The following is a 14,429-nucleotide window of genomic DNA, read 5'->3' on the forward strand; positions in this document are numbered from 1 at the left end:
AGTGGGTTAAAGCCTCTGCCTTCAGCTCAGGTCATAATCCCAGGGTCCTGGGATCAAGCCCCACATCGGGCTCTCTGCTCAGCGGGGAGCCTGCTTCCTCCACTCTCTCTCTCTCTCTCTGTCTGCCTCTCTGCCTATTTGTGATCTCTGTCTGTCAAATAAATAAATATTTAAAAAAATTCAGAGTAAAATTCAAAATAGAAAAAAATTTTTTTTAACATTTTCTTTATTTGTTTGAGAGAGTGAGAGAGAGAGTGCACGAACGGGGACAGGCAGAAGGAGAGGGAAGAAAAATCTGAATAGACTCCACACTGAGTGCAGAGCTCAGTCCTGCAACTGCAAGATCATGACCTGAGCCAAAACCAAGAGTCAGACGTTCAACCAACTGATCCACCCAAGTGCCTCACAGAAAGGTTTCACTTACTTATGGAGCATAAGGAATAATATGGAGGACATTAGGAGAAGGAAAGAAAAAGTAAAGGAATTGGAGAGGGAGACGAAGCGTGAGAGACTGGACTCTCAGAAACAAATTGAGGGTTGGGATACATGCAAGGGAGGGGTTGGGATGGGTGATCCTGGTGGTGGGTGTTAAGGAGGGCACGTATTGCATGGAATACTGGGTATGGTGCACAAACAGTGAATCTTGGAACACTGAAAAATTTTTTTTTTAAAAAAGGAAGGTTTTTAAAGTACAGAAAATTTTGGGTCTCCTGGGTGGCTCAGTCTGTTAAGCATCTGCCTTCAGCTCAGGTCATGATCCCAGGGTCCTGGGATGGAGCCCCACATCAAGCTCCCTGCTCAGCAAGGAGTCTGCTTCTCTCTCTGCCTAGCACTCCCCCTGCTGTGCTCTCTCTCTGACAAATAAATAAAATTCTTTTTAAAAAAATATAGAAACTTTGGTTTCTGAGTACTTTTTTTTAATTAAAAAAAAATTTTTTTGGGGGCGCCTGGGTGGCTCAGTGGGTTAAGCCACTGCCTTTGGCTCAGGTCATGATCTCAGGGTCCTGGGATCGAGTCCCGCATCGGGCTCTCTGCTCGGCAGGGAGCCTGCTTCCCTCTCTCTCTCTCTCTCTGCCTGCCTCTCCATCTACTTGTGATTTCTCTCTGTCAAATAAATAAATAAAATCTTTAAAAAAAAAATTTTTTTTTAAGATTTTATTTATTTATTTGACAGACAGAGATCACAAGCAGGCAGAGAGGCAGGCAGAGAGAGAGGAGGAAACAGGCTCCCCGAGGAGCAGAGAGCCCGATGCTGGGCTCAATCCTGGGACCCTGGGATCATGACCTGAGCCAAAGGCAGAGGCTTTAACCCACTGAGCCACCCAGGTGCCCCTAATTAAAAAATTTTTTAATGTTTATTTATTTAAGTAATCTCTACATACAATGTGAGGCTGAAACTCCTAATATAGAGATCAAGAGTCACATACTCTTCTGACTGAGTCAACTAGGTGCCCCCAGTTTCTGAGTACTTTAATAAACATGATATTAAAGATAAGTATGCAGAAAAATCACAGCAGCCTTTTGGCACATTTCATGATGACTGAAGAAAAACAGTATTACATTTGACCAAATAATGACTGGGACAAATAGGAGCTAAAATAAATTGAGCATTTTTTATATTACTCTTGGAAAGATATAAATGTTAAGAATGAGCTTACTTAATGTCATCTTTTGTTATTCCTTCAACTTTGTCCTGTTACGGTAAAGTATAGGTATAATTTGTAGCAGATTGACTTTTAGTCTACGTACTGTGTCTTTTTGGAACTGAATAGAAACTTAAAATTAGATACAACAGAATAAGACTGTTTAAACTGAAGCAGAACTAGTAATTTTTTAAAGAAAGGTATAAAGATCACATTTGTAATAACATGGAATGTCCCTCCTTTAGAGTCTGGATTTCCAGTGCATCTCCTACTTGTGATATAGGGATATAATGTATAAGATATACTGTGTAAGATTTCTGAACGGCAGTGCCATGACCACCCTCTAATTTTGGATTCTTTATTTGTTTTGCTTTGTTTTGTTTTTGCTTTGCTTTGGAACCTTGAATTATTTGGCTTAGAGCAGAGAGAGAAATGTGGAGAAAAGACATCTCTCTTCTCCAAGTCTTCTCTGCTTTCCTTTTCTTCCCTAGATCAAGCTTTGTTTACAGGTAGTGGTACGTTTTTACTCTCTGGTTTAGGCTCACACTTCACTCATGTTGTGAGTATCACTCCTTAATCCCCAATTAAGGGTTTTAAACTCACTTTTTTTTTTTTCTGGGCACCTCATGATTTCTCATAAAGGGCTCTTTTCTTTCTTTCAGCATTCAGCAGGGAGGCTGCTTACGATTCTCTCCCTCTGCCTGTCCCCCAACTTGTGCTCCCTCCTTCTCTCTCCATCTCTGTTTCTCTCTAAAATGAATAAATAAATCTTAAAATATATCTGACAGTTTCTTTAGACAGAATATTCTATCCAACTACATATGAGTTTAAATTGTCAAATTTAAATCATTATTCTCAAGGTCTCCTTGATATTCTTAGAGAAAATTAAGAACTAAAATTATTTCAGGGGTGCCTGGTTGTTGTGTTTTTCTAATGTGAATGTAGGGGAGACTTCTCTAAGCATGAGACAGATTCCAAAAGTCAGCTCAGTTGGAAGAACATGTGACTCTTGATCTCAGGATTGTGAGTTTGAGCTCCATGTTGGGATATTTAAGTAAGTAAACTGGACACCTGGGTGGCTCAGTGGGTTGGGCTGCTGCCTTCGGCTCAGGTCATGATCTCAGGGTCCTGGGATCGAGTCCCGCATCGGGCTCTCTGCTCGGCAGGGAGTCTGCTTCCTCCTCTCTCTCTCTCTGCCTGCCTCTCTGCCTACTTGTGATCTCTCTCTGTCAAATAAATAAATAAAATCTTAAAAAAAAAAAAGATTTAAGTAAATAAACTTTAGGAAAAAAAGATTAAAGCTATTTCAAGAAGAATTTTAAAATTATTTTCTAAGTTATAATTTAATACAATTAGAAATAACTAAGGGAATATGAAATATATTAAGTAGATAATAAAACCTTCCCACTGTCAAGGTTTACATATACTTCTAGACTTTTTTCTTTGTAGCTTTAATATATATGTTTAAATATACATAGGGTCATATTGTACATAATATAACTTCCCTTTTTTTTTTACTTTATTATGAGCATCTTTCTATAATCCTCCTTTCTTTCTTTCTTTATATATATATATATATATATTTTAGAGTGGGGGAGGCAGTGGGCACAGGGAGAGGGAGAGAGAGAATCTCAGGCAGGCTCCACACCCAGCACAGAGCCCAGCATGGGGACCTGGAGTTCATGACCCAAGCTGAAACCAAGAGTTGAATGCTCAACCAACTGAGCCACCCAGGCAGCTCGATCTTTCTTCTTTTAAAGGAGAAAATAAAATATTTTCTTGCTTAGATGTACCATAATTTATTTTACCAGTTCCTTATTGAGAGATACTTAGATTATTTCCTCTTTTCCAATATCACAAATATTGTTGTAGTTTATAGTCATGTGTAGCTTTTCTTATTTGTGCATGTGTCTTCATAGGACAAAGTATTAGAAAGTGGTATCACTGTGTCAAAGGATGTTTACATCTAAAATTTTGATAACTCATTGAAATTTTCTGTTACAGTTGTCACCGATTCCTCACTGAATCTAGAGAAAAAGTTTAATTGGCAACTTAGACATGTAATAGTCCTTCTAGCCTGAGCTGAGTAAGAACAGAAACTGTGCCCCATCCCTTTTTGTCTCTCTAGTGCATTTACATCATAACCACATAATAAATATTAGAATGAACTTATTTTAATTTACCCTGTTATCCTAGAAGATGGTTCTATGTGGCTATTAAACCAAAGGGAGAAATTGTTGAATTGTTTGTTGTATTAGTGCTGACTACCTACTTCATTATTACTGAAAATAGTATAAATATGATCTTCCACTAGAGATCTTATAGTATGACTATATATTTTGAAAGAACTTTCATTCATTTACCTCAGTGAGCATCATGTTACGTTATATTTGGAGTTAGGTATGGGACAGATTAATACGTGCCTTGTAAAGATGCGGTGGCCTTTTGACATTTGTGGCAAAATTATTATCAACCTTATATTCTGATTGTCAGCCTTCTCTATGGAGACTATGCCGTTTTTTCCCCTAAATAATAGTGTCTAGTAATGTAACTACAATTTGCACTTTTTTGTTTTTTCTTCCCCTGCACTACCTGATTGACGCACGCTGAAGGCATTGGCAAATTGTCGACTGCTGATGGTAAAGCTTTTGCAGATCCTGAGGTGTTGCGGAGACTGACGTCCTCAGTAAGCTGTGCATTAGATGAAGCTGCTGCTGCACTGACACGGATGAGAGCAGAAAACAGCCACAGTGCAGGACAAGTAGACACGTATGCATATAATGACTTTTTCTGGGTATCAAACATTTTCTTGAGTGGAATTTGGGGAAGTAGCAGCTTTGGGTTAATTCTATCTTTTGGACGGGATTATAACTTTCGCTAAGCAGATATTAGAATGGGTTTTATATTTTAAGTGGATACATAAATGTATATATGTTACATAGAAATAAAAACAGACTATTTTTATTCTTATATTCCACTCATATTCATTGAATATTCTCATGGCATGTACTGTACTAGACTCTGTAAGAAATCCAAAGTGAGTAAAATTGTATTCCTCGTTCTAAGGAAGTTACTTGTTCTAAAGATGATAGTAGTAAACTGGAAGCTGACTGCTTGAGTAAATAATAAATGAAATGGGTTACTAATGCACTAATCCAGATGCAGGTTATGGAGATATGGTCCATAATCAGCAGTATCAGCATCACTTTAGAGCTTGTCAGAAATGCAGAATCCCAGACCTCACCTCAGAACTACGAATCAGGTTCTACATTTTAACAGGAAACATGGTGATTATATGTATGCACATTAAAGTTTGAGATTTATCAATTTTGTTAACCATTGTGCAGTAGATCACATCTTCTGTTACCAAATAAAATTTTAAGCCATGGAGTTATATCCCAGATATCTTTAGGAATTACTGCATTGATTGAGTTTAAAAACTTGTGCATCTAATAGTTTTTAAGACTTTACTTGAAAATTAATATGATAAAATGTTATAACATTCTGGAAAATAAAAATGACAGCTGTTTTCATATTCAGTTTATTGCCTTTCTGGCTTGGCTGGCCTCCACAAATAATTAGTATTACAAACACACAAAATGTTCATACAAGTTTTTTTTTCTTACTGTATCAACATTTTTCTGTTTAATATAGTTTATTAGCATAGGATTCTGAGACTTTCTTTGTTGGTTAATTGTTGATGGTTTTGTTTTCAGTCGTAGTCTGGCAGAAGCTTGTTCAGATGGGGATGTGAATGCCGTTCGTAAATTGCTAGATGAAGGCAGAAGTGTAAATGAACATACAGAAGAAGGAGAAAGTCTGCTGTGTTTGGCTTGTTCAGCAGGGTATTATGAATTAGCACAAGTAAGCAGAACTTACCTTCAGTGATTGAAATTATGGAAAGGTTTTTGATTTATTTTTATTACTAATCAAAGAAATTGTTAGAGGCCAGATTCCTTCCTTTTGGGCAGTAGGTAAAGTGGAACCTGGTACATAATTCATTTTGTTGCCTACACATGTAACTGGGCAAGGTGCATTTTTCTGCCATTTACTCAAAACTGTTCCTAATGAATAAGAAACACATAAAAGTAATAGTAATATCTTCAGCTTGTCTTTAGAAATAATATACAGCTATAATGGAAAGTAATGATGTATTGTCATTTCATCCAGATTATCTCAATTCTTTTAATTTTTTCTGTCTGTTGTAGCAATATTGAGAAATAACCGTGTGTTTACTAGTTAGTTTCTGTATTGGTAGTATAGTTCTGCTGTTCTCTTGCTGGATAATCCCAAGCATAACACATATTCTTTGACAAGAGCAGTTAACATTTTCTGTTGCATTTATGCATTTATTTCTCTAGAAATACTATTAATAGTAAGAACTGACTGTTCTCTCTCTGTGTAATGTGTTTTAAAGGTATTGCTTGCTATGCATGCTAATGTTGAAGATCGAGGGAATAAAGGAGACATAACTCCCCTAATGGCAGCATCTAGTGGAGGTTATTTAGATATTGTGAAATTATTACTTCTTCATGATGCAGATGTCAACTCCCAGTCAGCAACAGGTAAGTAGAAATTATGTGTCAATTTGAGGAAAATAAAGTGATATAATTAATTATAACCTAAGAGATAAAAATCTGATTTTTACTATTGGAAAAATCAATTGTAAACCTACAGAAAAATCTTAGCCATTGATTAGAAATGAGTAAAATCTAAATTAATTTGGTATCTTCAAAAGACTGAGATTCTGTTTGGCCAAGATTGTCAGTTTTTCTGCTGGAGACAGTTTCTTTTTTGCCATAAGAGGCAAAATTAGGAATTGTATGTCTTAAAATTCTTTATCTCATTTAAATTCAACTGCCTTAACTTTAGATTATAGATTAACCTGAGAGTATTCACCCCGTGGGGTTTTTCATGTGGGGCATACTGAATCCATTTACTACTAAGATACTCTTGTGGCAGAATGAAAGCTTTTCTAGTAAGAGGTGTTCTTTTAGTTATTTATACCTCACAGACACATAGAAGGAGACTTGGTCATATGTCTTGAGTTACAGGTATAGTTTTAGTAGTAAGATTACTTGGATTTAGTGAGGCAACGACATGATTTTTTAAAAATTTACATAATGAAAGCTATGTCATTGTTCTACACCTTTAAGTGAATTTTAAATGTAAGTGAGCAAGGCTTCCTGGAAGGAACTGTAGACTATTTTGCTGACCATTTTGTCTTACTTGTAATGATAGTAACATGTATAATATGTAAATGGTTGAATAGTTGAATTCTAAACACATTGGATTCTGGAATGTTACTTCTCTTGCTGAATCTTTAAAATAATCTTCTTCAGTGCCTTACTGTTAGGTAGTAAACCATTTCCCTTACCTCTTTTAATAAATAAAAATCCTCAAAACAAAATCAGGAAAGAAATAGGTGGCATGCCAATAATGGGATAATGATCTTTTATTTTCTAATTTTATTTATTTATTTGACAGAGAGACAGAGAGCACAAGTAGGCAGAGTGGCAGGCAGAAGGAGAGGGAGAAGCAGGCTGTTCACTGAGCAGGGAGCCTTATATGGGGCTCGATTCTAAGACTATGACCTTAGCCCAAGGCAGCTACTTAGCTTACTGAGCCACCCAGGAGCCCTGGATAACGACCTTTTTAAAGAAATGTTTCTTGTGAAGAAGTTATGCTGAGAGGGATTTATATCTTCCTACTTTATTAGGCTATCAAGTAAAATGAAGTGTCATCTTGAAAAATCCCTTTCAGTATATTTTTATTTAAAATATTCTAGTGTATCATTCAAAATTACTCCTTTTTCTTTTGATACTTCACAGTCTAGAAATCCTTAACATTTTCTTTCTATGTATATCCATTCCTTAATTTTCTCTTACCTTTTCTTTATGCAGACTTATTCATAAGACTATTCATTGTTTTAGCTACATTTTTCTTCTGACACATATCTTTAAACTAATGGGAATATAAGTAAATTGGCCGGTTTTGTTTTTTTTTATAAAGATTTTTATTTATTGTTTTGACAGAGAGAGAGAGATCACAAGCAGGCAGAGAGAGAGAGAGGGAAGCAGGCTCCCCTTTGAGCAGAGAGCCTAATGTGGGACTCCATTCCAGGACTCAGAGACCATGACCGGAGCTGAAGTCAGAGACCTAACCTACTGAGCCACCCAGCTGCCCCAGTTGGCCTGTTTATAACAAATCTTTTATTTATTTATTTTTTTTAAAGATTTTATTTACTTATTTATTTGAGAAAGAGAGAGGGAGAGAATGAGCTGGGGGGAGAGCAAAGGGAGAGAGAGAGAGAGAAAGAAGCAGATTCTCTGCTGAGTGTGAAGCCCAATGAGAGGCTCCATCCTAGGACCTGGAGATCATGACCTGAGCCAAAGGCAGACATTTAACCAGCTGAACCACCCAGATGCCTCTTTAATAAATCTTTTAATTAGTAAGAAAATTAAGATGATGCTCTTAACCAATAGAACAAAAAAAAAAAATAAGATGATAGTTCTAGTGGTTTATGTAAGGGAATTGAAGAGGTAGAACTGGAGTATAGCATAGTTATAGTTTTATCCATTTTATCCTAATTCTGTGTATCTTTTTGTTCTTTGTTAGGAAATACTGCACTAACTTATGCCTGTGCTGGAGGATTTGTTGACATTGTGAAAGTGCTACTTAATGAAGGTGCGAATATAGAAGATCATAATGAAAATGGACATACCCCCTTAATGGAAGCTGCCAGTGCAGGTCATGTGGAAGTTGCAAGAGTTCTTCTGGATCATGGGGCAGGCATCAACACTCATTCTAATGAATTCAAAGAAAGTGCTCTTACCCTTGCGTGCTATAAAGGTACTCTCTCTATATGTGAATATTTATAATTTTTTTCATAACTACTTTGAGTATTTAAATATTTGAGTATTTGAATTAATTTTATATTACTTATATTTTCCCTATGCCGTCAAATTATGTAACTTGTAAGAGATTATATAGAAAGCCCATTTTAGCCTATATTTTGTAAAGTATAAATTTCACAGTGTATATTTCTTTATTATTTTAATTCAGATTTATTCAGGTAGCTATGAAGTCAACGAAAACTCATAGCACAGATTTAGAGGGTTTTCATTTTTTAATAACTTTCATTTTATATGATTTTTTTCCAACCTTTATTTCAAAACTAATACACACTCAAGTAATAGTAGTAATCACAGTTTAAACAGAAAACCTCAAAAACAGTAAAAGTATAAGGAAAAGAAATTTTACAATGAACATGTTTTATTACTACCTAAAGATTAAAGCATGTAAGCAGTATTTTAGTATGTTTCCAGTGTGTTTTTTAAGCATATATATAAACAAACATATATATTTAAACTAAACAACCGGGGCGCCTGGGTGGCTCAGTGGGTTAAGCCACTGCCTTCGGCTCAGGTCATGATCTCAGGGTCCTGGGATCGAGTCCCGCATCGGGCTCTCTGCTCCACAGGGAGCCTGCTTCCTCCTCTCTCTCTCTGCCTGCCTCTCTGCCTACTTGTAATCTCTCTCTGTCAAATAAAAAAATAAAATCTTTAAAAAATAAAAAATAAAAAAATAAAAAAAAATAAAAATAAACTAAACAACCATACCTAACTGTTTTATAGTCTGCTTATTTTATTTAGCAATATATCATGAACATTTCCCATCTCAGTAAATATTTTTATAACACAACTTTTGATGGTCACATAGTATTTCACTGTTTCTGGTAGGAGTGGGTATGGCTGCATGTGTCATGAAACCTAAATTAATAATGATTTAAACAAAAGAGAAGACTTTTTTTTTTAATATGTAAATCAAGCCCAAGGGTGTAGGCTGTCTAGAACTAGTATAGCTGTTCCACTGCTATCAAGATCTCAGAATTCTGTTTTTCTCTTCTACCTTCCTACTGTGTCGTTTCTATCCTCAAAGTTACCTGTAATCCAAAATGTTAGCTAGAGCCCCAACAGTCTACATTGTAGGAAGGACAGAGAGGGTAAGGGCAAAATGGGGAGTTCCTTCCACATCAGTCAGCTACTTTTAAGAAATCTTCTTAGATGTTCTGCCTTATAGCTCCTGCTTGTATCTCATTGGCTACATATAACAAGGAAAGCTGGGAAATGTACTCTTTTAGTTAGTTGCCACTCAGATAAAAACCAGAGTTCTGTTATTAAGGAAGACTGAAAGAATGGGTATTGAGTAGGGAACTAGGAGTCTCTGCAGATACATCAAATGGATGTACCATAATTGCCTATTGTTGGACACTTGAATTGTTCCCAGTTTTCACTATTATTAAAAACACTGTAATAACATCCTTGTGCAGACATCTTTGCCTAATCTCTGATTATTTCCTTAGGATAAATTCCTGGAAGTGGAATTGCTGGGTCAAAGGGTATGGACATTTTTAAGGCTTTTGATACATATTGCCAAATTGCCTTCTAGAAAGGTTGAACCAATTTACACTCCCACCAGCAGTGTTTGAGAGTGCCCTTTGTCCCACCCTACACCCTCACCAACACTGGGTATTACCATTCTTTTTAATATTTGCCATTTTGATAGTAAAAAATGGTGTATCATTTTAATTTGTTTTTGTTTAATAGGAAGGTTTAATATTCTTTTTCAGTTTATTATTCATTTACATTTCTTTTTTAATAACCATTTCATGTCCTTCATCCATTTTTCTACTGGAGTGTTTGTCTTTTTCTTACTGACTATTAAGGCTTTTTATATATTTAATGTATCCAGAGGGTTGAAATTATTTTGAATGGAGTTTTCTGTGCCTGTTCATTGCCACAGTGAGTTTATGGTCATTATTTTAATGCTGTTTTTATGAAAAATATTATCCAAAAGTATTTTACCTGGCATTCTAATTGATTTCAGTGCTTTGATTTATAGTTTGATAGTTTTTATAGATTAAATCAAAGAATAAGTATTACTGCTTTACTTAACTTGTTATATGCTTTCTACTAATTCAGTGTTTAAAACCTAGATACCTTGATGAGAGTGTGCTTATTATTTTGGATTGGCTTTGTAAAACTGTCATTCCTTTATTGAATGAAAAATAAGTTCTCATAAATTTTTGTGTAGATACCTGAAAGAAAATGATTCCATATTTTAATATTTAATGTATTAAATTAATACTCAGTTCTTCAGAAATACAGTTTAAAAATTCAAATTCATGTTCTTTTTTTTTTTTTAAGGCCATTTGGATATGGTTCGCTTTCTGCTTGATGCTGGTGCAGACCAAGAGCACAAAACAGATGAGATGCACACTGCCTTAATGGAGGCTTGCATGGTAATTTTAAATTGCACTCATTTGCAATAGCGTTGAAAAGCAATGTTTTATTTCACGTTTGTTCTTATTTTGTTTTAAAGATTTTATTTATTTGTCAAAGGGTAGAGGGGAGAAAGAGAGAGAGCACAGGCAGGAGCAGCAGCAGACAGAGGGAAAACCAAGCTCCCCACTGAGCAGGGAGCCAGATGAGGGACTCGATCTCAGAACTCTGAGATCATGACCTGAGCCAAAGGCAGATGCTTAATGACTGAGCCACCCAGGCATCTCTGTTTTGGTTTTTTTGAAATAAAACTTTTTATTGCTTTTATGTATAGAGAATTCAGCAGCATACATTTAGCCCAGTTTGGCGGCCAGTCCTTTAACCTTTGATTTTTCCAACTTGGCAATGTGAATCACTGAGTTTGGACCCAGGACCTTGCCTCCCCAGTGACAGTGGATCTTATCATATCTGTCATTATAATTGGTCCTAATAGCTTCTGCCAGCTTAGCCAGAGTTCCTCTGTCTTTTGAGTTAACCTGCATGAAGGCGACAGTGGTGAAGGTCTTCCTGTGGATCAGACACCTTAGCCTGCCCTTCCCCTTGATGATGAAGTAGGAAATCCCCATCTTACCACTCAGGGCAGGCACGAGGATATCCAACTCAGTGAGATCCACATCATATGCAGTCACTGCCATCCGAGCTTTCTTATTTTCCCCTAAGGTGGTAACATTATTAAGCCCAGCTTGAAGGATAGGCGGCCTCTTGGTGGGGACATTCCCTTTGCCAATAGCTGTCTTCTCAGCCCGTGTCAACAGTCTCTCCTTGTGTTGCCTTGTCTGTGGTGTGTATTTGTGGGCCAGCTTAAGCAGTTGAGTACAGCTATTTGGTGGTCCAACACCTGGGTGAGCTGGTTAATTGTGGTAGGCACTTTCAGGCATTTATAGAAAATAGTCTTTTGTTGCTACAGGTAAATAAAGTGGCACCATTTGCCAAAAAGATGAGGTCCCTTTGGGGCTGGATGTCCCATCTGATGCCAAAATTCTTGGGCCTTTTCTTTCTTTCTTTCTTTTTTTTTTTTTTAAGATTTTATTTATTTGACAGACAGATCACAAGTAGGCAGAGAAGCAGGCAGAGAGGGAAGCAGGCTCTCAATGTGGGGCTCGATCCCAGGACTCTGAGACTGTGACCTGAGCTGAAAGCAGAGACTTTAACCCACTGAGCCACCCAGGTGCCTCTCTTGGGCCTTTTCTTAAACAGGTTTGACCACCTTCTTGGCTTTCTGCTTCTTCACAATAGCAGGAGCCAGGGCCACTTTCTTCCCCTTAGCCTTCTTTCCTTTCAGCATCTTGGATGGCTGGAGGAGGCTGGTTTAACTTTTTTTTTTTAAATAATTTTTTTGGAAAGATTTTATTTATTTGAGGGAGAGTGGGAGAGAGAGCATGAACAGGGGGAGGGGCAGAGGAAGAGGGAGACTCAGACTCCCTGCTGGACAGGAAGCCTACCTCGGAGCTGGATCCCAGGACCCTGCGATGACCTGAGCCAAAGGCAGATGCTTAGCCAACTCAGCCACCCAGGTACTCTGGCTTGTTTAACTTCTGATAGTAAATCTGCCAATGTAGAAACCAGTACAAAAGGCAGGCTTGGTTCCACCATTTCCAACACACTGAGAGACTTTTATTTTCTTCCCAATTTTTTTTTATTGTGATAAAAGACACATAACAAAGTTTGCCATCTTACGCATTTTTCATGTATAGTTCAGTGTATTAAATACATTTGTAATGTTATATAACTATCATCACCATCTGTCTCTCATTTCATCTTATAAAACGGAAACCCTGTACCCATTAAATAACAACTTCCCATTCCCTGTTCTCCCCAACCCCTGGCAATCACCATTCTACTTTCTGTCTATGATTTTGACTACTCTATCTCATTTAAGAGCAATACAAAATTAATTAATTAATTAAAAGAAGAGGAATCATATAGGATTTGTCTTTTTGACTGCCTTAATTCACTTACATAGTGTTCTTAAGGTTCATCCATGTTGTAGCATATGTCAGAATTTCCTTACATTTTTAAGGATGTGTAATATTTTATTGTATATATAAATAATACATTTTTGCTTATTCACTCATCCTTTGTTGGACACTTGGGTTGCTTCCTTGCATTAGCTCTTGTGAATAATCCTACTGTTCAAGTCCCTCTTTTTAGTTCTTTCAGGTATATACTCAGAAGTGGTATTGCTTGATTATACGGTATTTCTATTTTTAATTTTTTGAGGAATTGCTCATACCGTCCTTCCACAGTGGCTTTTCCGTTTTTCCATTTTCACAATGTACAAGGGTTCCAATTTCTGTATATTCTCACCAACATTTGTTATTTTCTGGGGCTTTTTGGTAGTAGCCATCCTAACGGTTGTGAGGTAGTATCTCATTGTAGTTTTGATGTGCATTTCCCTAATGATTATTGATGTTGAGCATCTTTTCATGTGCTTATTGGCCATTTATATATCTTCTTTGTTGAAATGTCTATTTAGATCCTTTGCCCCTTGAATCAGGTTGGTTGTTTTTGTTTTTGAGTTTTAGGAGTTCTTTATATATTTTGGATATGAATCTCTTGTACCCTTTACAAATATACCCAAATATTTTCTCACATTCCATGGGTTGCCTTTTTACTCTGTTGGAGGTGTCCTTTTATATATAAAACTTTAATTTCATGAAATTCGATTTATTTTTTTCTTTTGTTGCCTGTGCCTTTGGTATCATATCTAAGAAATCATGGATAAATCCAATGTCATGAAGCTTTTGTCCTATGTTTTCTTTCAAGAGTTTTATAGTTTTAGGTTTTTGAGCCCTTTTAAGTTAATTTTTGTATATGGTCTTAGGTAAGGGTCGAACTTCATTTTTTTGCAGGTGGATGAACAGTTTTCCCAGCATCATTTGTTAAAAAGACTGTTATTTCCTTATTGAATGGTCTTGACATCCTGGTAAAAAATCACTGACCATATATGGAAGGGTTTATTTCTGAGATCTCTCTTCTATTCCTTTTGTTTATGTCTGTCTTTATGCTAGTAGTAAATACTGTGATTACTGTGGCTTTGTATATGTTTTGGAATCAGGAAGTGTGAGTCTTCCTGCTTTATTCTCTTTTTCAAGATGGTTTTTGGGGTCCCTTTAGAGTCCATATGAATTTTAGGATGGGTCTTTATATTTTCTGCAAAAACCACCATTGGGCTTTTTATGGGAATTGCATTGAATCTGTAGATTGCTTTTGGTAATATTGACATCTTAATGTTATTAAGGCTTCCAGTCCATAAAAATGAAATGTATTTCCACTTTTGTGTATCTTCTTTAATTTCTTCTAGTAGTGTTTTGTAGTTTTCCTTGTATAAGTATTTTACTTCCTTGATGAATTCCTAAATATTTTTTTTTTTGATGCTTTTGTAAATGGAATTTTCTAATAACTTTTCGTATTGTTCATTGTTATGTGTTGAAATGCAGCT

General features: G+C 36.3%; 1 protein-coding gene and 1 pseudogene across 11 annotated transcripts in view; one reads left to right on the plus strand and one right to left on the minus strand.

Annotated features, from left to right (window-relative positions):
* ANKHD1 (ankyrin repeat and KH domain containing 1) overlaps positions 1-14,429 on the plus strand; it is a 131,506-nt gene that overhangs the window by 31,239 nt on the left and 85,838 nt on the right. For all 11 annotated transcript variants that reach the window (XM_059417739.1, XM_059417733.1, XM_059417734.1 and 8 more), the window contains exons 3-7: positions 4,256-4,412; positions 5,360-5,507; positions 6,061-6,208; positions 8,262-8,495; positions 10,853-10,947. In XM_059417739.1, coding sequence (XP_059273722.1) covers positions 4,256-4,412; positions 5,360-5,507; positions 6,061-6,208; positions 8,262-8,495; positions 10,853-10,947 — 782 coding nt within the window. The remainder of the gene's footprint in view (positions 1-4,255; positions 4,413-5,359; positions 5,508-6,060; positions 6,209-8,261; positions 8,496-10,852; positions 10,948-14,429) is intronic.
* On the minus strand, positions 11,281-12,278 carry LOC132027892 (large ribosomal subunit protein eL8-like; annotated as a pseudogene).

Source organism: Mustela nigripes, chromosome 12 (genome assembly GCF_022355385.1).
Source record: "Mustela nigripes isolate SB6536 chromosome 12, MUSNIG.SB6536, whole genome shotgun sequence".
Taxonomy (NCBI): Eukaryota; Metazoa; Chordata; class Mammalia; order Carnivora; family Mustelidae; genus Mustela; species Mustela nigripes.